Raw genomic sequence first — 26,862 nt, 5'->3', positions numbered from 1 at the left:
AGCCTGGAACAAGGCAGTTTCTTTACAACCAGCAATACAAAGCAGGAACAATGGGTGGGAAGTTGGTCAAGAGCCAAGTGCTGAGGGGCTTGGCCAGCTCTCAAGGATTTATCCAGCCAGTGGATCTGAGTGAAGACTGCATTCTCCAGGTCTGCTAGCTGAAAAGATCTCTAGAGCCCAAGACCAGCCAGTCTGCCTCTGAGTGGCCAGCTGGACATTTTAAAATTGCAGCCTGCATGTCTAGCCCTGGAGGAGTCTGCTGGGAGCCCTCGGCCCCTGAAACAATGGCAGCTGAAATGTGCCACACCCCTCCACATCTGGGGCTGGTGGTTCTCTGGTGTGGACTGCCAGCTGTTCTTGCGGGGTGACCAGGGGAGGAGAGAAACAATCCGTACTGATAACCTTTAAGACGGGTTGGTGGACGCAAGGGTGTCACAGATAGAACTGTAAGCACACAGTCACTGACTGGCCAACAGTCCCACTGACATCAGCAAATCATGTCCAGGCTGAGAGATTCTTGACAGTCAGCGACAAAGCATTTGCTCTGAGCTAACTGATATGTCAGTGCATAGGGAAGCTCTTGAGTTAAAATCCCTGATCTTCATCATGAATACATCCCTTGAAGAACTTTTGCATGTGAAGCAGACATCTGCTTCAGAAACCAAAACAAGTATTCCAGCTGAATCAATGTAGTTGAAGTCTGAGTTCTCAAGGCGTTTATTACATTTGTTAGTTCCTGTCATCCCTCAGGCTCCGAAAGGAACATTTGACAAAATATGCATCTAATGAAGGGCACTCAGTCCCCTGAAAGATTATGCTATAAGAAATGTGTTAGACTTGATGGTGCCACAGGACTCTCCCATTGCATTCTCTTTGACAGATAATCAAACCACCAGATGGATACAGTAATGTATAACATCCATAACACAGATGTGCCTTGTCTTGTTAAAATTCCCAAACCTTTATTTTAAAGGGTTCTAGTTGGTTTTATTTCTTAGTTTCTTTAACATTTCCCTGCCAGACCACCCTACTGAACACTCAGATTGGATCAGAAGTTTTATGTATTTATTTGAAATTGTTTAATATGCTGCTCATACGGCAAGACTCTCAAGAAAGTTCAAGATACAGAAAAAGCCATCACAAGCAGCATTAAAATACTGCAATATAAATAACACTTTAAAGATACCATAATCTAATCCATCTAGAAGCAGAGTCTGAAGACAATAAAATGGGAGGGGGGGTTAAAAACCTGTCCCTTCTCAGCACTTCCAATTGTCAGATGCATTGCAAATTAAAGCATCTTTACCTGGAACCTAAAATTAAAGAGTAAACACCAAACAATAACAAGAGGGAGGGTATTTTGACGATGAGGCGCCATAACTGAAAAGGTCCCATCTTTCATGGCAGCCCACCTTGTGACCAGAAATGAAGGGTGGCATACCACAGAGGATCTGAGCATTTGGATAGGTTCACATGGTTTTAAATCACAACGTGATATAAAAAATTAAAACTATAACAAAACATTCCTAACATTTATATAATTATTCATACTGTTAAACTTTTTATCAGAGGAAATGATTGGGAGGTTGCAACTTTTATTCTGCATTTCTGAAGATGAGTAGATGAGTTGATCTATAAAATTATTCTCTCTTTTCTGTATGTTTTTTTTCCAGATCCATTCTTACTGAGCTGGCCAAGAGAAAACGGGACTCTTTTGCCAGTCAATATCTAACAAATTGCTGCATTTAGTTGTATATTACACAGAGCCCTTTTATTTGTTCATTCTTCTCATTCACAGTCAATTGATTTGCCGAATGTTGCTCAGACACCTAAGGGTCAAACTAGATGCTGTGTATATTTTCCCCTGCTTTTTTAAAAAAGCCCCCCTCCCCTCAAACAGCTTCACGAGGCTGCAAGATCTAAGCAGACCTTAGTGCTCTCCCCTTCAGTTGTTTTTCTGCCCCAAAATCCAACCCCAGTTGCTTTTTTACCTGCAGTGGAAAAAGCAGCTGCCGGGGGGGGGGGGGGAGTGATTTTGAGCTGAAAAACAGTCAGAAGGAGAAGAGTTCAGCAGCCATTCACCTCCCACCACTTCTTCATTTAAACTCACAACTTCAGAGTCTGCTACTGGGAAATGAAAAGGAACACATTCAGGGAAGTTACACGCAATTGAGTGTTACATTTCATTTGATTCAAAGCTTTGTTTTCAATTGCACACAGACTCAAAAGGAACTTCTAGGGCAAACCTGTTTTGGCTGCAATCCCCAATCAATGCCAGACCACTAGGGGCAGAGAGGGACCTCCAGGAGGATAAGTTCAATGTAAAGAATGCCTTTTGCCCAGGCAAGGAAATCCTGCAGCCTGTTTTGTTTAGCACTGCATTCACATGCTGTATTAAATATTCAGGGAAAATAAGATTATAAGCATTTTTGTAATAAGGATTCAAACGTTTTCTAGTATTCACACCCCTTGTTTCATATGTGAAAATATTGGCAAGTGGCTTTTGAAACTTTAGAATAGCTTGCCAAGCAGCTAGAATTCTTTAATCACTGGTAGTACTGAGTTGAAACAAGAGATGAGAAAATCTATCACATTTTTTAGCCTATCCTCATTTGATTAAAAACAAACATGGAATTCTGGGAGTAATGAAAAGTTTCGGGTTTCCTTCCCTTTTCAGGTTCAAACCTTAAATGATCATGGCTGCGAAAGTTCCTTTTTAATGTCAGGCTAGTTTTTTTCCTATAGGTCAAAATTCCCAAACCTGAAGACTATGCCTGAAAATACGCCCCCCCTCAATACCATCCCCCATTCCAGCATAACAGAAAGCATACCCTGTAGAAAACTGAAACCTGAATTAAAACATAATTTTTTAGCAGTACGTTGTCATAGTAAATTAGGCTTGAAAAGGTTACCGAGTGAGTTTCAGGGCTGAATGGGGATTTGAACTCTCCAGATAGTCTTAAGTTCAACACTATACTGGCTCTCAGGGTTGAAGAGTTGCAATCCCCATGCAAAGCACTTCTGTTATCCTTGGTCCCCCCCCCCCCCGGGGGCACTGGAATGGTACAAAAATTTAAAAATACATGCAAATACATGCATTAGAAACCATGGTGTTTAAAGTCTTATAATGAGCCCTAGTGTACAGTAACATGCTTAAAAGGAGAATTTTAATATAGAGATTGTTTTTAACGACAGTCCTTTTTGTCTATCGATGCACAACAAAGAAGTCAAAAAAAGAGTCACTGTGCACACTGAACGTTCATCAACTCACAGCAACAGGGATAAAAAAAGAGGGTAAACAAGGCACATTGAATTCAAAAGAAATTACAGTCAAAGATTGAGCATTCAAAGACTGGGCAGTCAAACATTGGGAAAACAATGACTTCAAACATGAACACACACACACACAAACAAACATTGGAGTTCCATGTAGGGTGCCTTTTTTGCTGACAAGTTTCCATAATTGTTGGCCTTTCTGTTTCACCTCTGTGACAAGCTCATCTCTGCCACTTTTGTGGGTCTCAAAAAATCCAATGTTGGGTCATTTACTGGCAGCAATTGAGGGCGGGGAACTGGAGGCATACTTGGATTGTCCACCAGAGTTTCACTGGAAAAGCCCTGTTCATATGTTACAGGGGAAACATGTACATTCTGTATCTATGTGCATACCTATTTTTGTGCATTCACTTTCTTTGTAAACTGGGGACTAATACCTGGATAAATGTGAGGTTTGTATCACACATTCAGCTATGCATGCTTTGAATGTAACATGAGAATTAATCAACACATGTATCAAGTCTATACTATACATGGATTGTATGTGTCACTGTGACTTGTAACAGGACTAAAACAAGGGTCAAAGTAGATGCGGCAGTGTCCACAGGTCTGACCTATGGTCGCTGCCACCATTTTAAAGCTATTTAAAAATGTTGTGAGGGCCCTGATCCTAATTGGGCCTGCAGTGTGGCAGGCTGTGAGTCAGATCAAGATTGGGTCCTCATAGCATTTTAAAATCTGGGGTAAAGCAAATAAGGTAAAACTACTAGGCACTTGCATGAATGGATAATGAATGCTGTTACAGTTTTGCAATATTTTCTTTTCAGCAGGAAAAAAACCCTGCCGTTTCTGTAGGTGCAAGAAGATCCACAGATCTGTCAGTGTGGGTGGTCAAGAAGATTCATGGTCCATGTGAATGAAGCCCACTTCCCAATGTGGTCTCAATTCACTCTAGGGAAGCCTAAACACACAGGAGAAATATTCCTTCCATTGCGTCTTACCCCTCTGTGCGAAGAGTTGTTGATATTGGCTTTACACCTCCCTTGAGGGGGTGATGTAGAAAAAGTAACGCTTTTGACAAAGTAATAAGGTTCCTAGGAAGTTTGAAAAGTGCACAGAAACCTGAAGATAGTGAAAGCAGAGACAGCTTTTATTGAGGGGAGTAATCTTATGTTTAAGCAGTCATGATAATATTAAGCATGCAAAAAGACCACCAAATACTGTAACGAACTTCAGCTATTCAAAATGTCAGCATGCACTTTCTGAATGTGTTCTGCTCAAGAGAAGGGGAGGCAAAGGTTATGAGACATCAACTAACAGCTGTTTGGCAGGGTCTGCTTCTTCTTTCTCCCTCATCCCTTCATGCGCCTGCTGCCTCTGGGAGCGATGGGGAAATTAGAAAAATGGTCCACTAGCAAATCTTTGGGATAACGAAAAGCATGCTTTCCCCAAAATATCGTTCTGAAAATCACTTTTTAAAAAAAGCACGTATGTAGCCTTTATCAGCTTAGCCACACTTGGTTAATTGTTGCAATTTTGTATTATTATTAACAGCTACAAAACTGTAAGTCACAAGTAACACACCCCATAAACCATTTAGCCAGAAATATGTTTTATGCATAAAAATATTCCCATGGGGGAATTAATTTCGTAAAGTTCTTCCATTTAGCATGAAGAAAAATCTCAGTATATAAACTGCAATATAATACATGCTTGTTTTCCCTCCCCGCCCCCCTTTTCTGCTTCAAAATCACTGGCATGTTTGATTCATGGAAATCAAAGCAAAAAATTAAAAATGTAAGTTACCAGAGCACGAATGTTCTCAGACCTACAATAAACATAATTACAGACAATAAAGAACGTTGTTATCTAAAATACAGATTATCCTATAAGATCAAAGCCATTAAAATTGTTGGCTCAAGGAAGATTTAGAGATCTAAAAATGGTCAGAGAACCACAGTTACATTTTACGTTCCAGCTGTTATGACTCCACATTTACTTAATTGTCAAGATGCTGAGAATCTCTCCACCATTTCCTCACTCCATCCCACCCCAGTATTTACTGATATTGTAGTTATTACACTTCATCAGTTATTAATGCTCTCCATATGGTGAACCTTTTACATCGCAACAGCATCTCATTACTTCACAATGTATTATGCAAAAAGCATAATCTTTTCCAAAGGTCACAGACCTTAAGACAAGCAGACCATAATTCCCTGTCCCCACGTCCCCAAGAGCTACAGACAAGCCATGCAATAGTGTTTGAGCAGGGATGGGAATTGGTGGCTGGTGATATTTTTTTTAAAAAATGAAACTCAGTGGATTGAAAGAGACAGACATGACCCTTCAGTAGCCTCAGGAAAAAATGAAGGCAGGACAAAATGGCAGTACTCCACAGTGAAAATTGCATTTCTTTGATAACATTATGTTCCATCTTTCTTCCAGAAGGCTCAGGGTGCATATATGATTCTGCTACATACCATTTTGTCTCCACAAAAAGAACCTCACAGATTTTTCTGTAGAGACAAAATGGTGTGTAGCAGAATGATATTAATAGGCTGAGGATTGGTACAGTGACCTCCCCCACTCCAGGCCAATTTAACAATCGCATTAGATGCTTTCTTGGGGGTGTAGCTTGGCCCTTAGAAGGCAGTGGGGTAGTGAAGGGAGAAGCAACTGACAGTATAAATACAATGCAGGAGCTTGGGAGACAGTAGGACATAAATCAGGGAACAATGGACTATGTGGGAAGTAGGGGACATTGGAGTGAAGGGAGGAGGAACAGACAATGAGTGGAGAGGTGACTGGGAAGCACATCTTAAGAAGCAGAGAAGGCATCGTTCCTGTAAGGAGACAAAGCCAAGAGACAGAGAGCCAAGCCTTTTGATTTGAGTTTAATTACTGCTCAGTAGTTACAGCAGTATTGTGTTCTTGTTTCTCACTGAAAACACAGTATTTCTGCTACATTATGAGTTAAATAGGCTTTGTGGGTTAAGCTGGGAACCTAACCACCATCTGTTACATGATTCTCTATGAAATGTGTTCTGTGTTCTAAACACCCAACTTACAAATAAGCTTTTGGATTGCAACAGATCATAACCTGGGGACTTGCTGTATTTGAGAACTTCTCCTGGAACCTGAATTTAGTGGATATCTATGGTCAGAAACAATCTGTGACTTGGCATTTCCTCTGGCACCACGCTCTCACAGGGCAAGCAATCAAGCTTGGGCCACTTGGGCCACTCCATGGTCTTGGGCCACTCTGTGCAGAATTCACTTACTGCAGACAGACATCTTTCAGTTTCTTTACAAAGGGAGGACAAGAATGTTTTACATTCTAAGGGCTTTAAGGGTTTCTCTTAAAGAGGGAAAACATTTTTTTCCTTCTTATCCCACTTTCCCCCATTGAGATTTTAATGTGTTAATGTAATTTCATAGCTCTGTAATATATATCTTTTATCATAGAACACTTCATTAATAAAATGTTCACTGAGTGTTATTATTATTTGTTGTTTGTAACTTGGATGTTTAAAAGTCAGGGGTTTACAGCTAGGGCCTACACTGTTGGGGACCACAGAGATCAACATAGAAAACTTTCAGTTCACTGTTCTACAGAAAGAAGGTAAAGAATGTTAGGCAAGCTAACAAGCAGCCATACTCCTGTGTTATAAAGAAGTTGCCAGGAAAAGAGAAGCATTACCTGAAACCCATAAAAATGAGAATCAATAAGTCAACTAAGCCACATTACAGTCACCAGGGTACAGGTCTGTATTCCTAATGTACACAAATTGTACAGCTGATAAGAACATCTTTAAGTCATAGTCAATATTTGAGCTTTTATGGAAAGGATGTGGTCAAAGATGACCTTTAATTTTTTTGGAAAATAACAGTTCTCTCTCTCTCTCTCTCTCTCTCTCACACACACACACACACACACACACACACACACACACACACACACACACACACACGACACCCACACACGACACCCACACACGACACCTGGTCATTTCATCTTCATCTGGATTCCTTGTTAATGAGCCAGTTTAAAAAAAAAAATCAATTGAAGTATTTATTAAATAGGAAACAAAGATAATTTAAGGTTTGCTTGCACTTTTTTGTTGCATGTATGCCATTCAACTTCCTGAAGCAAAGCTCTAGCATTTTTCAACACACACAAAATACACATACAACCTTGTCAGGGCAAGGTTTTAAAGACTTAGGCTGCATTCAGGAAACTTAATAATTCTCAAATGAAAGATTGCATGAGTCAAGCTTGTTGCTGGATGTACACATGATCTCTTCTTCTACTCCCTTCTCAAGCTAACAATCACTAACTAACCTAGGTTACCCAGGATGTACAAATGTGAGGGTACACATTTAAAAGAGTTATCCTCTCCTCCAATTAATCTGCATGCCTACATTTGTACATCAATGATCAACCACAACTCTTCATGCAAGAAGAGAGAGAGAGAAATGCGTAAGTTCAGAAACAAGCTGGGTTTGTCCACATTTTTATTTAATGTATGTAATGTATCTTAATGCAGCCTTAGGCTCATTTGGCACAATCAGTGGTGTCTGCTTTATAGAGGCTATTGCACAGCAAATGCTTCATCTATAGCAATTTGCCATGTTGGATTAATCCATTTGTGGGGCCTTAAATGTTCTCCTAAATTGTGACTTTCCAGATTTAAGTGAAGAGACTATATTATGGAATACTGTACAGCAAAAATTAAGGCCAAATTTGCAAATAAACGAGCATTGGCTTATTTATTTAGAAAATTTACACCTAATTTTTCAACATGTCTGTTCTCAAATGGACAGTGTGTAAACAATAAAATCAAATACAAGAGGAAACAAGCTTAACTAACACTGCATCTAAAATAACTAACTTCAGAGCATTTTAAGCACAGGAGACCCAGGGCCTGGTCACTTCAGGAATTGCTTGATTCTGAATCTTTTTCCTGATTTGGGTAAACTGAACCAGGAAAACCAAATCACCCTGGCTCTGCACACCGTTAGTTCACAACTGCCTGCAGGAAAAGACTGTGCTGCACATGTGTGTGTGATTGGGGGAAACCCCAACTATATTTGAGTTTAACATGTGACCGCACTCACCTTCAAAATGGTTAAGGGAAAGGAAAAAGGGCTCCCATGGATAAGCAGATACATCTGTCTTTGCTTTTCACCCAGCTCGCTTTCTCAGATAGAAAAGAGCTGTGGGATGAAGACACTTTTTCTTTCCCCTATTCCTTACATCTCTTGGACAAACACAAGGAAGAGAGAAACAGCCTGCCTCCCCTGGTTCTATCTGTGAAAGTGAGCTGGGCAAAACCCAAGGGCAGAGGAAGCTGTTCCTCCATGGGAGCCCTTTCCCCTTCCTCTGAGCCATTTTGAAAATAAGTGCGGCCACATGTTAAACTCAAACTGAGTCTTCTCCAATCACATACAAGTTTAGCACATGTGTGACCAGACTCCCCAGATAGATCTTTAACATCCCCTTAAAGGTGTGAAGGACCTGGACTGGACAAACTTACCAAGGAGTTAAAATCAGAACTTTACAGCCATTAATAAAACTGCCAATTAAGCAACGGTGACCATGTGACATAAGGGGACCCTAAATGAGTTTCCTTGTGTCAGATTGTAAAAAGGTGTAGAGGTACAGAGGAGAAAAGTTGCTTCCTTAAGTACGTTCAGAGGCAAACACTACACTCCTAAGAACAGTTTCCTGGGAGTAGGCCCCATTAAATTGACCTCAGTACGATTCTGAGTAGACCTGTGTAGGATGGCACTGAAAGGAAGTTAAGTGAATGCTTGATGTTTTTATTTTGAAATGATTTGCTTTGAAAGATCTTCCATTGTACCTCTAAGCAACTTGAGTAGACATGGGCACAAACAGCATTACGAACAGAAAAAACCCACGAACAGCCTAATCTGCTGTTCTCGAACAAGCTGTTTGTGAGGCCCCATCCTAAACAAACAGGTGGTCATTAAAGGCCTCGTTCGTTGCCTTCGGCAGCCAGACAATCTGGCACCTGCTGCAATCAATCCCCTTCCAATACACAAACTATACACGGGGGAAAAAATTGACAGTCACCTGAAAAAATAATATATACAAATGCAATTCTTTTAATAAATGTTTTCACATAATTAAAGATGAAAAAATACCATTAAGATTAGTGCTCATTACTAGAGATGGGCATGATCCCAAAAAAATTAACGATCCAGCTGATCGTGGATTGGGGCCAGCAACGATCCCAAATAAACGATCCACACCGATCATCTCCCGTTCCCGTTCCCGATCCGTGGATCGTGGAGGCAAAAGCGGAGGGGTGCCCCGCTGTTCCCAGCGATACAGGAACGGTGGGTGATGCCGGCGTCATCTGTGTTTGTGTTTGGCCGACTGTGTTTGGCCGTCAGAGCTGCCTATCAGGGTTTGCAGGGATGAGATTGGAGTGCCCATGGCTACAGAACATCCCCTTCCCCCTCCCTCCCCTGGCTGTCTTCTCCCAACTGGTGACTGCTTTGCTGCTCCGTGGTTGGAAGGAAGCCCTGCTGATCAAGGAAAGCTGGGCTTCCATTTGGGTTTCCAGGGTGTATTAATTTCACTTAGACACTGAAGATATTGACAAATAACCACTTCCGGAATTGACCCTCTACATCCAGGAATGGAAACAATTTGTCACAGGCTGTCCTCCACTGACCAGAGGAACCAACAGTCACAGGTAAGTGTGTTGAATAGTGACCCTCAAATAATCCTTTTGAATTGTATTTTCTCTTTCTTTGCAGATTGGTGGAACTACGAAGATGTAAAGGGTCCCCCACCCTACAAGTCGGCTTGTTTTGTGTTCTATCTACTTCCTCAGGGGGCAGATGTTTCTCCACCAAAGGAACACTTTTCAAAGAATCACCACAAACAATCTCTCATGCACTCTTATTCAGCGCACTTCAAAATGGTCCGTATCAAGTCAGTAAAAAGAATTGCATTGGGATGGTTATTACCGGGGAAAGCCTCTTGTGTTTTGTTGCAATCAATCCCCTTGGCAACCGGAGACAGGGAGGGACTAAACTCTGTCTGAACTCCTTCTGGTTTTAACCCTTCAAAGTACTTCCAGCAGAGAGTCCCACTTTTGCCACTGTGAAGAGAAAATGACAGCCAACGGGGAGACCAGTGGATCATGCCTTTTCCGGGGTGTAATCTCTCTGAAACTTGGGGAGTCTTCAGAGGACAGTGAGGACTATGTCCCCTGCAAATTTGGTGGGTATTGGACATTGGGAAGGTCAGTTTGTTGGGTGTTTAAAGGGCCCTGCCCCTTGCACGTGGCAGGAAAGGGCCCTTTAAACTATCAGCTGGCATGCGGAAATCCCCGCCCCCACCTGCCAGCTGATAGTTTAAAAGGATCTTTAAAGGGCCAGGTAAGTGGGTTTGAGGGGAGGGGGGCTAAGTGGGAGGGGTTTGGGGGTGGGGTGGGTTCTGGTCCCCACGAACAATGAACAACGAACATGTCCGGGAACAGTTCATGTTTGTCCATGTTCATTGTTCGTGGATGGCACCGAACGACAAACAGGATGTTCGGATTTTTTTTTTCTGTTCGTGCCCATGTCTACTTGAGAGATGAGGTAACTGTAAGTTGTTGTTGTATCTGAGATAATGGCTATTTACAGCTCAGTCAGAAAACATTTTTCCTCTTCGTAATTCATATTTGTAATTCATAACCCTCCTACCATTTATTCAGTTTACATGACCTTTAGCTTGCATGATATTATTCTGCAGTGTGTGATTTGAGAATCATGAAGACAGGTTTTATATGGAGTATTAAGAGAAAAGATAGGGTTAGACTGCTTATTTCACGCAGGATTATAATTTTCATTGAGACACAAACACAACTAATAATAGTCTAAACATGCCTTTTCTACAATTAAAGGCTTTGTTCAGAAATAGTTATAAGGCAATTGCATTGTTTTCCAGGCATGCCTACTCTGTTCACAGGCTCTAGCTGGAACCGGTCGATGCAATTATCTAGACAGAATACAAATATGAAGAGGCCGTTCTGGAATTTTTGTATGGTTATCAATTACAACTCATGAACTAGACAGACATCCAAGAGTAAACCATTCCCTTTGCAGCAAGACAATCAAAAAGCACAATTATATCCTGCCCTTTCCCCAGCACACTTTGATTATAGTAATACTACTTAATGAATAGGACATTGCAAGATAGAAGAGGACTTTTGAGCATTAAGTTCCCCACTGCCCACCCTGTCTGCATTTTACAAGCTTTCATAATATAACAATTTTGAAAATAATATTTTCTGAGTTCTAAATTGGCTTTCTGTCCCTAATTCCCCCAAGCTTTTAAGTGGTACTTTATTAGCAGCAAAAAATAACAGCACTCCAGTGGCAGCTATTCATAAAATATTTTCAACTCCAACAAAATGAAACAATAATAAGAGCCAGTTTAAAGCTATCCATCTATTTGATCTGATTCCAAAGCAATGAATTGGCAGTAACACCCGATGCTGATGTACAATGGCTTAGAACTGAAGTCTCCACCCTTTTTGAACTTGTGAGCACCTTTGGAATTCTGACACATGGTGGTGAGTGAACATACAAATGGCTGCAGGAGGAAGAGCCAACCATAAAATGGCTGCCACAGGAGGCGGAACCACACGTACAGAGGAAGTCTAAGTGCAGAGGAGAAGAGAGAGAATTTAAAAAATACACTGGGAGAGAGAGAAGTAAGATTGAATGAAATCAGCACTATGGTGACAGCTGCCACTGAAACAAAATTGTTTTAATCTGCACAGCTAATCAGATCTCTAATGGAGAATCAGAAACCCTGGTAGGCCCCATACAACATGAAATTAGAAGCATTCTCAGAAGATGTTAATAATCATCAAGAGAACAAACATGCCTTTGTCGGTGTGTGTTCTATGACAACAAGCTTATACCTTTTTCCACTTCCTTCAAATTACAAAGCAGAGAGAACTTCTTTTAATACTGGACATCAGCCACCATGTAAAAATATTCTAACAAAGAAATAGGTGCCTCCCATAAGCAAATCAGGAACACATTTTTACACAGCTATATTTCATCCGATCTGGTTAATCTCTAACCAGCTGCTGCCCTTTAAATTCTACCTCTTGCTTTTAGCAGTCTTCCCCCACAAAAAGGATTGAAGTGAAATGGGCCCTTCTGAAAGTACAAGAGGTGCAGGGTGTGTGTATGTCAGTAGTTGTAATATTAATGGTTTATCAGACTAAGCTGCAGCCCTGTGCTGCATTCTATGTTGTTCTTCAAGGTCTACTAACTCTAAGGAACTGCTTTTTGGATGGCACAAGAGACTGCAGTGGACAGGGGAAGGCAGGCACTCTCCCTTCCATAAGTGGAACCAAGTATGTAGATCTTAGGATGCAATCCTACTTATGTCATATATATCAGAAGTAATTTTAGAAAAAAATACATAGTGCAGTCTAGATTATTCCATTTTTACACTTGGGTGTTTTTATTTCTTTTCAATGATCACTTAGTAGGGACAATAACAATGAAAAGGATGTTTATGTTACAGGAAGCAATTTAAAATTATTGTATTAAAAGTATAAAAATAACAATTCTAAAAGTTTAGGTTCTGATAAACTAACTCCTGAAATCTAGGAACTATACATGTTTTTGAGCTACAAACCATTAATTTCTTCAGCAGAATAATAAGGAGCATTTTTATATAAAATAAAATTTTCAATTGGGACATTAAAAAAAATGAGAATCAGTTTTCTTGATCCCACCAGATAGAAAATGTCTACCCTTAGTATCTGGAAATATAACAATGACATAGAATAACTTATTTTTGAGGACTCTGAGAGCGGAAATACAAGTGACAAAAGGCACAGGTTGGACACTTGTCAGCTTCCCTCAAGTTTTGATGGGAAATGTAGGCAGCTTGGCGGAATGTTGGACAAGTGACAGTTGAAAAGTCCATTGGAGAGCAGTCAGAGAGCCAAGCTGCAAGACTAGGATGCCTACATTTCCCATCAAAACTTGAGGGAAGCTGACAAGTGTCCAATCTGTGCCTTTTGTCACTTGTAGTTCCGCTCCAAGTTATATGAATTTAACTTGAATCTAATACGTATGATTAATTCATTGAATATAGAGGTGTTCACTTTCTTTTTGATCTTCATTCTTCAATTTAAAAAAAAAATCAGGGCTCAAGAAGAGCAAACAATAACTGAAAAAAAATCTTTGCAACAAAGAAAGAGTAATTTCCTTACTAACACTGCAATTCTAACACTTAATTTAAAATAAAGTCCCTTACAGTCAAATGACACTTCTAGAAAGTAGCTGTGTCTATCAACTGTCCTGTGGAATCCTGAAGACTGTGGTCATAGTATAGCCCAAATTTCGCACTTTTAGCTTCCCCTGAGCAAACATTTATAGGATAAGGCTGAAATTATTTCTGGTTGAAACAACTTTACTTGCTATCATCTCTGCTTTTAATTTTTCCTTAAACTCTGAAAATGCATAATTGTGAATTACAGGAATAGAAATAACATCACTGCTAAGTTTTCAAATGTTCTACAAATTCACAGTCTTTTCCTGCAAGCAGTTGTGAACTAACGGTGTTCAGAGCCAGGGTGATTTGGTTTTCCTGGTTCGGTTTACCCAAATCAGGAAAAAGATTCAGAATCAAGCAATTCCTGAAGTGGCAGGCCGCTTCAGAAATTGTGATTCGGATCGCCATTATTTTCAATGGGGAACATGCTCCCAGCTTTCTGGGAGCCTGGGGGGAGGCATTTTCTTTCCGAATCACACCAAACTTGGTGGGTAACTTCTCCTCTCTCCTCTAACGATCCCCAGGTTTCAGAACAATTGGACTTTGGGGGGCCATGTTATGGCCTCCCGAAGAAGGTACCCCATCCTCCACCACTCTCTATTATTTCCTATAGGGGAAAACAAGGAGGCTTTCTTGGTGGCTTGGGGTGGCATTTTGCAGGCAAAATGCACCCAATTTTCAGGGGACTTGCTCCTACCTCTCCTCCCACCCTACTCCCGAGTTTCAGAGAGATTTCTCTTTGGGGAGGGGCATTTTATGCCCCCCCCAAATATGGTTTCCATCCCACACTATATTTCTACTGTGGAGAAAACTCCCCATTGCAAATGCACATTTCAAGTCACTGAATCTCCTACCAGTCTCCTGAAGTCCAGCAGTGAGTCAGTCACAGCACAAGGAATCCTCGCAGTCCAGAAAGATCCAGAAGGCCAGGCCACACCACAAAGGCAGAAAGAATCCACAGGCACTCTCAATCTCTCTCTCTAGGCCAGGAGCAGAATGGAAGCTGGCCCAAAGGTAAGCCTCTAATTTAAATCCCCTGCTGCATCTCCTTCCAGAGAATCCATTGGCTGGAAGGAGGATGCAACAATGGGATCAAACACTCCTAACTCCCCCGCCCCGCTTTCTCTGAGCTCCCTCCCTCCTGTTAGCAGAGTGCAAATAAAGCACAGAGAAGTCACACTGTGCTGATTAAAGAGGATAAAAGTTTATTTAGGCAATACATACTTGAGAGTAAAGAGGAGAGATAGAGATAGAGGTCCTGACTATCTGATTATATCTTAGAGAGAGGGGTGGGGGAGAGAAGCAGGATATTTCCCTGTTTAGCCCAATAGGAGACAAGACAAGGAAATGACCCCTCATGAAAAAAGAGAGATGCTGCCCTCACTGTCTTAACTAAGTGATCCTTGCTGTCCCCTGTGTAGAAGGCTCTTCTTTCCTTCTCCTTCTTTGTTGCTGCTGTTGTACACCAGACATTGCAATTTCCAACACTTCCTCTCCCTTGTACTACTCAGCCCTCCTCCTCCCTCCCATCCTGTGAAATTGGCAGGAATCTCTTCAAGCAGCACTTTTTTTTTGCTGTTTTGCAAAAGAGCAAGAAAAGTGCTGCTTTCAAGCTTCCTGCCAATTTTAACAGATGGGAGGGGGAAGGAGGAGGTTGTAGTGAGTCACTCACTCCTTCTCCCCTTCCCAACTATGAAAGAGTTGGGAAGTTTTTGCAAATTTTTGCTGGCTGTTTGCAAGTGCAAACAGGCAGCAAAGTGCTCCCAGTTGACCCAAAGTGACCCGAATCGCTTCGGGTTGCTCTGCTTCAGTATTTTCAAATCAGAGCCAGCATGCTGGCCCCAATTCGGGAATACCGAAGCAAAGTGCTCCCAGTTGACCCAAAGGCAGCAAAGTGCTCCCAGTTGACCCAAAGTGACCCGAATCGCTTCGGGTTGCTCTGCTTCAGTATTTTCAAATCAGGGCCAGCACGCTGGCCCCGACTCAGGAATACTGAATCAACCTGAATCAGGCCCAATTTGGGTTTTTTAACTGAACCTGAATCCCGAAGCACAAATCCCTATTGTGAACATACCTGTTAGAGGATTCAGCAGTTTAGCTACAGCTGGTTAAACAAACAGCATCTCCTCTTTCCCTCTCTTCTGTGTCCAGAGTAGCAACTTCTCATCTCTTGCTATTGCTAAACTCTCTGAACAATATATACCTCTGAACAATATATACCTCAAAAATTAATTTTTCGTATCTATATGAAAATTATGAATGGTGTTCCTCAGTGTCAATGTCTCTTTTCCTAACGATCTCTGACTGGTAGGTTTAAAAGCAGCCCTCAGCACTTTTACCACCAGTGAAGTGTTTCCCATTATTGGAGTCATTGCTATAGATACAATATCTTTAACAGCCATTTCCATTCTTTTGTTAGCCACTCAAATTCTCTACTAATACTTATTGATTCCTGCTACACTCAGATTTCAGTTCAGGGCTATTCAGATCCTGATCCAGCTGCTCTTTATATGTGCATGGTTCTCCAAGCACACCCAGTGATTCTGTGACAGCAGAGGTTTCTAAAGTCATGGAATCCTGTTCTAGAATCATCACAATGGCAGATGGTTGATATTCAGCAGGTCAGCAAGTGCAGGGTTTCCTGTTCAGCTGATTGGATATACAACACAGCATCACATGTGCCTGATCCTTATGACCAGTAATGTGTCCAACTACTAGCATGCATAACAGCTCTAAGCCAGAAATGGTGGAGCATGTACTGGCTTGCAGTTCCTACTTGGAAGCTGTTGAAACTGCACTGACCAATGGAAGCTGTTGCATAGCCTACAGATAGGGCAGTATGTTAATTTCAGGAAAGGCCAAGGTTTGTCAGATTGCCAGATGTAGGCATCACCACCACACCAAATGCTGTCATATACAACTGAGAGGGCTTTCCACTTGAACTAATTCCTCTGTCATTTATGTTAATTTTTATGCAGCACGGCAGTATGCAGAAAGCATATTTTAAACAGTAGTGTAGTGCTAAGCTATAAGTACCATTTACTTACCTGTTTGTAAAACTTTTCCATATCCTTCCACCCAAGGCAATTTACAATCAATTAAAGATGGAGGACCAGGGAGGGGTTGCCCTATCCTCTGTTTCAGACCATATGTGAATGTTGTTCCACAATACCATTGATGATTAAAAGGTATAAATTGTAATCACAGCATATAATCCCAAATGACAGTCCTATTTTTGGTTCAATCTTGAATACATTTAAGAACAAGCTATTGAATGTTCTATAATCTGTCTCCTCCCTATTGAAAGTTATTTGCCTTTCAGTCTAAGATTGCAGCCCTGTGGTAAAAACTAAGAAAAAATATAATGATCAGTTTTAGTATACGTGCTGCCAAAGCGAGCACAAATATAATTCTCTGCATGTAAAAATCTACTGGAAGTCATATTTTGAACTCTAATAATAATAATAATAAACATATATGGATGTGTGGATTATTCCTGCAGGAGCTTATGGCTTACATACAACTGGGATGAGACAACAAAAATGTATGGATATTAGTATGAAAAATGGGATCTGAGATCAACAGACAGAAGTCACATCACATCTGAAACACAGGGCACTTTCATAAGTGACACTTGTTTTTTAATTAATATCCCTGTTTACAAGATTGAAAACATAGGTCTCACAGAGAAAACAGTACTTTTGAATTAAAATGTCTGCATAGATTTGAATGCCCAAGTATGTCATATTAAAAAATGAAAACCTTAAACGTATAGCTGCTCCTTAATACTGCAAGTGCCTTTTCTGCTTTCCTGTTTAACTACAAATAGGTGTATATATGAAACCACAATAGGTTATTGCTTTTCTTTAAATGCATTGACTGCATTCAGACATCACTGACATCTCAGGAGTCATTTTGAATCTTTTGTAAGCAAGAAACAAATAACAATTTGTTAAAGCATTTGTTTGTTAAAATTTGGTCATCTAAGCAAATAGCAGTTTATTGACAACCTCCTGGTTTGCAATTTGGACACTAAATGTGCAGAGAGAAGAAAGCCCACACATCCAAGGATTTTGGCTTGGTCTCATCACATACAAACTGAAGTTTATTGGTGATGCGTAAAGGCAGGCACAATTTATAATGGTAGTTTGATTACTCATGCAAGTGGAGTTGCTTTACTATGTTTAGCATTTTAATTAAGGTAAAAATAGATTGTTTATTTCTTTGAAGTATCATAATGTACACAACAGTCATGAGGTAGACACAATTAGAATCATTGCACAAGTAATTTCAGTTCAAGACATGCTTATTTTGTACTATTACTTATAAAATTTACTATGTTGTATAATTTTTAGCCTGCTTCCTAATCAATACAAAGTATAAATCAAGGTTAGAATATCCATTTTATATTCTTTTATGCCAATTTTTTTTGGGGGGGGGGTAAAAGAAAGCCATCAGGGATATGATAGGTTAAATGATGATTAATAATAGGCTTGGAAGAAACTAATAGTTCTAAGAAACAAGCAACATCTATGCAAAGCATACTTGCAATTTTTCAACATAGCACATATATGACAAGATAAATTCCTATTTCTTACCTACATTTCCAGTCATTAAGTATGAATTCTGAAAGTCCATCATTCCCATTCCAACAATGTGTATAAAATCTTCAATCACCTGCATTAGTTCTATTGAACCTGGATATATCTAAGAAATGAAGGGAAGACACATAATAACTACAAGATCTTCAAAAACACAATGGAAACAATGTAACAAACACTGCCAGCATACCAGAATTAACAGAACCTGCAACAGCAATTATTCTACAATAGGTTTTTAGCATTTCTTAAAAATGCAACCATTCTTTTAGAGTTTAGAATTTGCTACATACATTGAAGCACACATGCGGCAGTCCTTTGATCTCTCTATCAATAACGAATTGTAGAGCAGAACCTTCAAAGAATGTTAAACTAAAAATGTCACTTCTGAACACATTTACATCTGAAGCTGCTTCCACACTGAGGTTTTGCTCCACCTTCCAAACTGGAGTGCCTTTTTAAAGCATCTATGTGACATCATTCTCTAACTGTCTACTTTCCCGGTTATCCCTGCTTTGCTCAGATATTGCCCCAAACAGCTTTGTTACAGTCTTTTTTTAAAAAACACAGTCCAAGCACATTTGCCCACCATCTGGATGAGAAGATGTACCTTTTCAAAGGTCCCATGCATATTGGTCCCATTTTCCTTTTACTTGTCCCTTACATCACTACTCATCCTCACTGTACCACCAGAGCACTACTAAAAGGTCTTGCATAAAAAATAGCAATTGTGCTAGACACAATAAAATGCAATGATCTATTGCCACAATCTACTAATTCCTCTGAATTCTCGACTTTCATTTTTAAAAAATATAGTTATATCCCTTTTTGTGTGGAGATGTAAGAAAAAAAGGAGCAGGCAATTTTTGTCCAGCTTGCATGGAAAGAAAGAGGTGAGGAAACTAGAAGAGAACTGGAGCAGAGCAGAAAGATGCCCTTTTCACAGCAGCAATGAAAGCCATACAGCTGTATGGATGCAGCCTAAATCAAAAATGAAACAGTGAAATTGCATCTTCTCTCTCCTCCCCTCCTCCCCCCCCCCCCTTCTATATTTGACCAGTTTCTGTACCATGCATCTGACGAAGATAACTTGATTCTCGAAAGCTTATGCTACAATAAAATTGGTTAGTCTTAAAGGTGCTACTGGACTCTTTTTGATTTTGCTACCACAGACTAACATGGCTAACTCCTCTGCATCTAGTATCAGAATGCTATTTGTTACCTTCTGTGTGCGTTTTTGAGTGTGACTGGACGATATGATACCTAATGGCTTGGAGTCAGCTGAACATTTTGGTAGGCAGAAGGATTCCTGCCTACAGAGTGTGACTTTTGGGAAGATGTTTGGGCAGCAGCAGGAGGGGAGGGGAGAAAGTCATGTATTTTCACTAAGGGCAGAATGACACATTAACTTTACAAAGGTTGCTAACAGGGTCTGGCAGCCGTATGTCAGCCGTCAGCCCCTAGTGGCAACTTCGGTGTCAAAGTGCAGCAGGGACCCACTACCATGGCAAAGGAGCAGGAGGAACCCCTGCCTTCTCACCTGTTTAATTTAGTCCTACTGAATTAGTTGTCCTGGCTGGAAGAGCCAAGGCAAGCCCAATCTCGTCAGATTTCAGAAGCTAAGCAGGGCCAGCCTTGGTTAGTAATTGGATGGGAGACCTCCAAAGAAGATGAGGGTTGCTGAGGCAGGCAATGGTAAGTCATCTCTGTTAGACTCTTGCCATGAAAACCCCACCAGAAGTCACCTATGACTTGATGGCACTCTCTATCACCATCACTGAATTAGTTAAGGAAAGGGATGGATAAAAGGTGTGTTTTCTTCTGTGCTTCTGGATTTATTTATACATATTAGATTAATAAATACATAAGATAATTCTGCTGTGGCTTTGAATATTTATTTATTTATTCAAGATATGTGTATGCTGCACCTCTGCCTTTAATCACATCACTACTCATCAAATATATTTTACCTAAATTGTTTTGTAAATGATTAAAAATCATGTACTTTGCTTAAACTGATGTGCAAATGATAAAAGAGTATCATTTTGCAAGAAATATATTTAGTAGAGTTCAATGGTCTTTGGTTTACTTTGCATTTACTGAGAAACAACTGGAAAGATCTTCCCATTTGCGTCTAAATACATCACAAAGTTCTGATTCAATTGCTGTTCATTCTTTTCTTTGCTGAGAATATCCCAGCTGTTTCTATTGAGCCTGTGGTTCATAATGAAACACTGGCCAAAAGGAAGGAAGCTCAGATTAACCATTCACACCTGCAAGAAGCCTCAAACATTTAATGGCCAGAGAGGGTCTTGTAATAAGATCTGACTCCTACGAAAGCATTTTGGTCAGGCTTGTTATTTGGTTTATTTTATTTATTTACTTCATTTATACTCCATCTCTCTCCCCAGTGGAGACCAAAGTAGCTTACATCATGCTCTTCTTCTCCATTTTATCCATCATGCCACAACCTCTGTTCTTACTTCATTCACATAGCTGTGCTCAGCCTCATCTAAACTTTCTCCGTACAGCCTGCGCACTGACTTAGCAGCAGACAGAACTGAGAGTCTGCGTGAAAGCAGAGTGCGTTCAGCTTTGCTTAAGAATAAGAGCTCATTCTACAGATGCTGCATTTGTTTCCAAATGAATGGGGAAAATACTTTATATCTTATTCATTTCTGAAAAAAAGCAAAGTGGAAAACCATTTATATGGTGCCTTGTCCTGGAACATTTGTCTGCATCCACCTCCTTCATCTTTCTTTTCATATCCTCCTCTGCTTACGGTACAAGCTGTGGGATGGAACTGATATTTCTGCTGTTTGTGTCCATACAGGTAAGGGATAGGCTAGCCAGCCAATCAATAGGAAAGTGGGAGAGTTTCTCCCTCCCCCACCTTCTTGCACAATATACAAAGCCACAATAGCAGGGACAAGCCTTCTAGCCAGACTACTTCTTAGCATGCTAACATGGTTTGTGCAGGGATTGCCACTTGAGTGGGGGGAAGTATTTCAAACAAGTAAACCCTCCTGAGAAAATCTAGAATGGTACAAATCATTCCCTCCTGAATGTCAGCACCCATCCCAATCACCTCCCACCCCCACTCAGTCCTGAGTGTAGGAAGTGACAGTGTGTATGCGAGTGTATGTGTGTGCACACACATATTGCACACAATTTTCCAAGATACAATCATTACACAAGGACTTTTGAAAGTCTCCACATTCAGTTTATCATTTCTCATGTCATAAAATATGCATGTGTGGTTTATATTAGACAATGAATATTTCACTTAATCTAAACAATGGCAACTGGGTGAAAATGAGTCATTTCCAGCTAAGCAATCTCATTCTGTTTTCTTTCAAGCACTCTAAATTAAATATGTGCAAACCTAGGAGAGTCTCATCCTATTTTCTTTCAGTGTGTGTGACATGATTTCCTTCATCTCCACAGATCATAATTATGTTTAACTTGAAATCTGAAAAACATAGTGCACCATGGTCTGCTCCACAGAAAACAAATTCCCTGGCTTTCTGTTAGACAGCAATTGTGAAACCTAAACATTTTCATTTTCCAACACAAAATACTATTGATGATGGATGCATAGGGTACAACTGTGATCTAAAGCCTAATATGCATTTGGGTTTCTTGTCTTTATCTAAGAAAAAAAATGTACGCATGAAAACTTTCCATTGCATCTGAAAAGTGCTCTCCTGCTGAGCTACCAGAGGCCTGAATCTTTATTTAAAGTGTCTGCCGTATCCGTCTACTTGTGACAGTTCACAACAAAGCAAGAATAAAAAGCAGTACCAATAAAATTGCAGGAATAAAAGACTGAATTCAGAGCAAAGTCTTCTTTTATTTAAATTTATTTCAAAGGCTATGTTATGATTACCATTTGTTAGTACTTTAAAGCATATATCAATAGATTTGTACTAAGGCTGAGGGGAAAAGCAGCGAGCTTGGTGAATTTTCAGGAAATGCTAAGAAAAGAGAGTAACTTTTCATCTATTTTGAGAAAAAGATAAATATTTCCTAAAGACAGGTTGTTTTGCCCTCAGTGCAGTTTTCATATGGTCATAATTAGACATGGGCACGAACTAAAAAAAATCAACGAACCAGCAGATCGTGGTTCAGTGCAGACGACGATCCCGAATTAGCGAACTGCAATGAACATTTCCCGTTGCCGAACTGGTTTGTGGTTCGCGGAGGCCAAAGTGGAGCATGCCGGTGTTCCCAGTGATACAGGAACGGTGGGTGATGCCGGCGGCCGCCGGGCCTGGTGGGCACAGGGAGGAGGTGGGGGGTCTGGCTGTTCGCTGACGGCACCCCCCATGTGCCTGCCCGCCAGGCCAAAGTGGAGCACCTTGGTATTCCTAGTGAGGGCAGGAACGTGGTTGAGGCTGGCGGCCACCGAGCCTGGTGGGCACAGGGAGGCAGCGACGAGCCACCTCCCCTTTAGGGGGCGGGGGGGTCTGGACGCTTGCCAGCAGCACCCCCCATGTGCCCGCCCGCCAGGCCAAAGTAGAACACGCTGGTATTCCTGGCGGCAGGGGGGGAGGACATGACATTTGCACGGGGGCAGCCTGATCCCCCAGCTACTGGGTGTCCTCGCCTGAGGCTCCAGCTTAGGAGATACCCGACAGCAGCCGACAGCACCCACCTTCCTGCCTCGTCAGAAAGGATGGGAGGGAGAGGACGTGTCATGCGGGGGGAAAGTGGGGAGGTCCCCCTGCAACTGCCCAGCCAAAGTGGAGTGCACTGGTATTCCCGGCAGGGGGGAGAGTACGCGACATTCGCCTGGGGGCAGCCCGATCCCCCAGCTACTGGGTGTCCTCGCCTGAGGCTCCAGCTTAGGAGATACCCAACAGCTGCCAACAGCTCCCACCTTCCTGCCTTGCCAGAAAGGTCCAGAGTTGCAGGACACATTCCCACCCAGCTGAAAGAGGTCCTGTCAGTTCTGTTGACAGGGGAGCCACCACATTGTCAACCAACTGTATCCCTATACAATACAATCGGCTGAGCGAGCGCAACCGAGCTGTGTAACCAAGGAGGGAGCAGTAACAGGATAGTCCCTCATGTTGAAGCAGGGGCAGACCTGATCCGCTGTCCTGCCTTTGCGGAATGTAGGTGATGGGCAGGACAGGAGACATTGCTTGGATGGGTCAGAGTGGTTCCTGAGAAGGGGAGACAGAAACAAGACAGCAGCAGTAGTAGCAGACATCGGCCACCTTCCTGCCTTTGTGGGATGGACATGAGTAAGGGGACCCCTTCCCCCCTGCTCAGAGGGCTCAGCGTTGGTGAAGGATAGGGGGACCATGCAGCTTAACTATATGTGAAACAGTTCCTGAGCTGCTGTGCAAGCACCCAAAGGAGGCTGCCATCAGAATCACCCACCTTCCTGCCTTGCTGGGAAGGATGGGAGGGAGAGGACTTGTCATTAGGAGGGGGAGTGTGGAAAAAATGATATCTAAAATGTATAAAATTTTGTTAAAGTGGTTTACTGAGGATGAAACAGTTAAAGTGCAAATGGTAAAGTGGGCTATAAAAACCCACTTTACCATTTGCAAAATGGTACAAAAACCCAGACCTGTTGTTGCTAAGTATAAGTTTAGAAGAGTTTGTGATCCAAGATAGAACGCTAATGTTTTACATGACGACGACGGCAAGGATGGTATATGCACAATTATGGAAGACTCAAGAAATACCGACAATAGAAAAGTGGATCCAAAAATTGTTGTATATGGCTGAGATGGACACGCTGACAAAGAAAATGAGAGAACAAGAGTCTGAAGAATTCTTTATTAACTGGGGGAAATTTAAATTGTATTTGGAAAAGAAGTGGGATGTCAAAGGGAAATTATGTATATTGGAGATTTTTTAAAGGGGGGGTAAAATGATCTTTACGGAGGGAATATATATTTGTGAGTTTAAGAGAATGGTATTAATAAATAACATTTTATTTTAAATAATATAACAATATATAGTAGATATAATTAGATAAGGGGTTGGAAAACTGTTGGAAGTCTACAAAGAAAAAGGGGGAGGAGTGGGTGGAGGAAACTAGGATATGGGGGATAATAGATTATGTATGAAATGACTTATGTATTAACTCACCCAATAATTTTTTTTTTTTTTAAAAAAGGAGGGGGAGTGTGAAGGTCCACCCACAGCTGCAAGGCCTCCTCCAAGCATCCCACCGAGGAACTCTTCGGCAGCAGCCAGCATCAACCACCTTCTTGCCTTTGCGGAGAGGATGTGACTGGTCATGGCGACATTACCCATTCCCCCCTGTCCAGAGGGGACAGCAGGTGCCCAAGCAAAAGGGGGATACCATGCAGCTCAAACCTGTCAAGCTCAGCGCGAGCTGCTGAGCTGCCCCTGGTGGTCCAAAGCGGCGACAGCAGACAACACCCACCTTGTTGCCCTCATGGAAAGGGTGGGAGAGACACACTCCCCCCGCTCAGAGGGGACACCAGGTACTCATGGAAAGGGGGGGGGGTTCCGCACAGTGTCACTCTCACATCGGCAACAGCGGCCGAGCTGTTCCTCTTGGCCATAAGCAGCATCAGCTGGCAGCACGGCAACTTCCTGGTCTCGCGGAAAGGACGGGATGGAAAGAAAGGAGAGGTTGGGAGGCATCTGAGCAGATCCAGAGAGGGAGAGGTGTGAAGAGGGAATGGGAACTTGACAGGGATAGGAGGGCAAATGGTCACCATCCATGGAAGCAGCCCCAAGAACTCAGGGAGGATTGAGCTGGGCTGGCTACCACCCCACGGTGGCTCAGACCCCGGGTAGGCCCAGGTCCACGGGAGGGTGCCCCAGTAGGTTGAGGTTCACCTTGATGAACATCAACATGTCCACCAGGTCCGGGTGCAGATGTGTGCGGGGGGGGACGGAGGAGGTCTCCCAGGTGGGAGAACACCCACTCGCTCTGCACACTGATGGGAAGGCAGGAAAGGATCTTGGTGGCGACGATGGACAGTCCCGCCATCAGTCCGATTTCCACACCCAATACTGCAACGGGTTGGCATGGGGGGCTCGGTGGGCTCCAAAAGGTACTCGCACACCATGGCCCCCGTCGAGTCCTCCACTGAGTGGGACTTGCCTGCCATGCAGTGGCCAACCATACTGCCCACTGACGAGGCTCAGAGGTCGAATGTGTCCGTTGGGGTGGCTGTTCCTTGGCGTGGCTCTCTTCCCACCTCCTGCCCCTCACCCTCCTCCTCCACTGCCTGCCCCTTGCCGCTGCCCGGTTCCTTCTCTCCTGCCCTCTGCCTCTGGAAATGGAGCACCGTTCTGTGGAGCTCCTTTTTCCAGTGTTGCATCTGACCTGCCTGTGTGGCGGTGCTGCCCTTGATGCGGGGGTCACAGAGGGAGGCAAGTTGGTAGGGCGCCTCACAGCAGAGAGGATGCAAGCATTCGGCAACGCAGGCCTGGATCCTCCGGACAAAGTCCCAGACCCTGGGGAGCAGCTCTCGTCCTTGCTGGAGCTCCTGGGCCAGAAACTGGTCAAGGCCGTGGATCAGAGGAAGGACCTGACCCAGGCTGGCCTGGTAGGAGCACAAGAGCTCCGTGGCATCCTTGAACGGTTTCAGGATCCGGGACATCTGTGCAAGGACTTTCCAGTCCACGGAGATGAGGCTCAACTCCTCTCCCCTCCTCAGCACATCCGAAGAGTACAGGATGTCTTGCACCACGCACCTTTGCTCCACCAGATGACATATCATGTCGTAGGTGGAGTTCCAGCGGGTGGGCAGGTCCTGGAATAGTTGGTGCTCGGGGTCTCCTTCCTCCCCCTGCCTCTGGAGCAGCTCGCGGGATGAGTTGATGCTGCGGGAGAAGTGGGAAGCGATGCAACGGCAGCTGTCCAGCAGATTGTGCGTCCACAATGTTCCCTCATCCCAGCTGTCCCTCGGCTTGCTCCCCAGCCTGAGCACGTCCCGCATCATGAGGTGCAGCTGATGCGCCATGCACACCAGGCCCAGGAGGGATGCCTCTTTCAGGGCTGCCAACAAGTTGGCTCCCGCGTCCGTGACCATGAAGCCAAGGACAAACCCTTCCACCCCAGACGTCCACTCCCTCAGAGCCGCCTTGATGGTGGTGGCGATGTTCTTCCCTGTGTGGACCTCGTCCATCCCCCGGGCCTGAAGGAGAACCGCCCTGTAGCCCGGGCTCAAGTGGGGCACCTTTTTTCGGCTGCCAGATCTTGGCCTGGGGAGACGGAGGTCCTCTGGTTGCCACCAGTGGGCGGTGATGGCAAGGTACCGGTGATGGCAGCTGCTCCACAGGTCGGCCGTGAAGTGCACTGTTCTGCCTTGGGCGGCAGACAGGTCTTTGCGCACCATGTCTCGCACTGCCTCGTACAGGGTGGGCACGACTTGATGCCCAACGGTGCGCTGCGACGGCATGAAGAACCATGGGGCAAAGTGCTGGAGCAGCAGTTGGAAGCCCACGCCCCCCACGACCGATAGGGGGAAGCCTTGCAGGGCGATCGTCTGTGCCACTACACGAACGCCCGCCTCCTGAGCCCTTGACCTCACCCTTTTCAGCAGCACCACCCCCGATCCTAATGGAACGACTTCCCCCAGGGAGGCCTGCCTGACCCTTCCTCTCCCACCAGCTGCTCCCTCGGGGCAAAGCTTCTTGCTTGGGGTGCATTCC

The 26,862-nt window shown here is 43.0% G+C and overlaps 1 protein-coding gene across 1 annotated transcript in view; it reads right to left on the bottom strand.

Annotated features, from left to right (window-relative positions):
* ADGRB3 (adhesion G protein-coupled receptor B3) overlaps positions 1-26,862 on the bottom strand; it is a 654,643-nt gene that overhangs the window by 307,748 nt on the left and 320,033 nt on the right. The window contains exon 11 of the mRNA XM_054979153.1: positions 18,205-18,313. Within this exon, the coding sequence (XP_054835128.1) occupies positions 18,205-18,313 (109 nt within the window). The remainder of the gene's footprint in view (positions 1-18,204; positions 18,314-26,862) is intronic.

Source organism: Eublepharis macularius, chromosome 1 (genome assembly GCF_028583425.1).
Source record: "Eublepharis macularius isolate TG4126 chromosome 1, MPM_Emac_v1.0, whole genome shotgun sequence".
NCBI lineage: Eukaryota > Metazoa > Chordata > Lepidosauria > Squamata > Eublepharidae > Eublepharis > Eublepharis macularius.
This window is presented reverse-complemented; position numbering and strand designations above follow the sequence as displayed.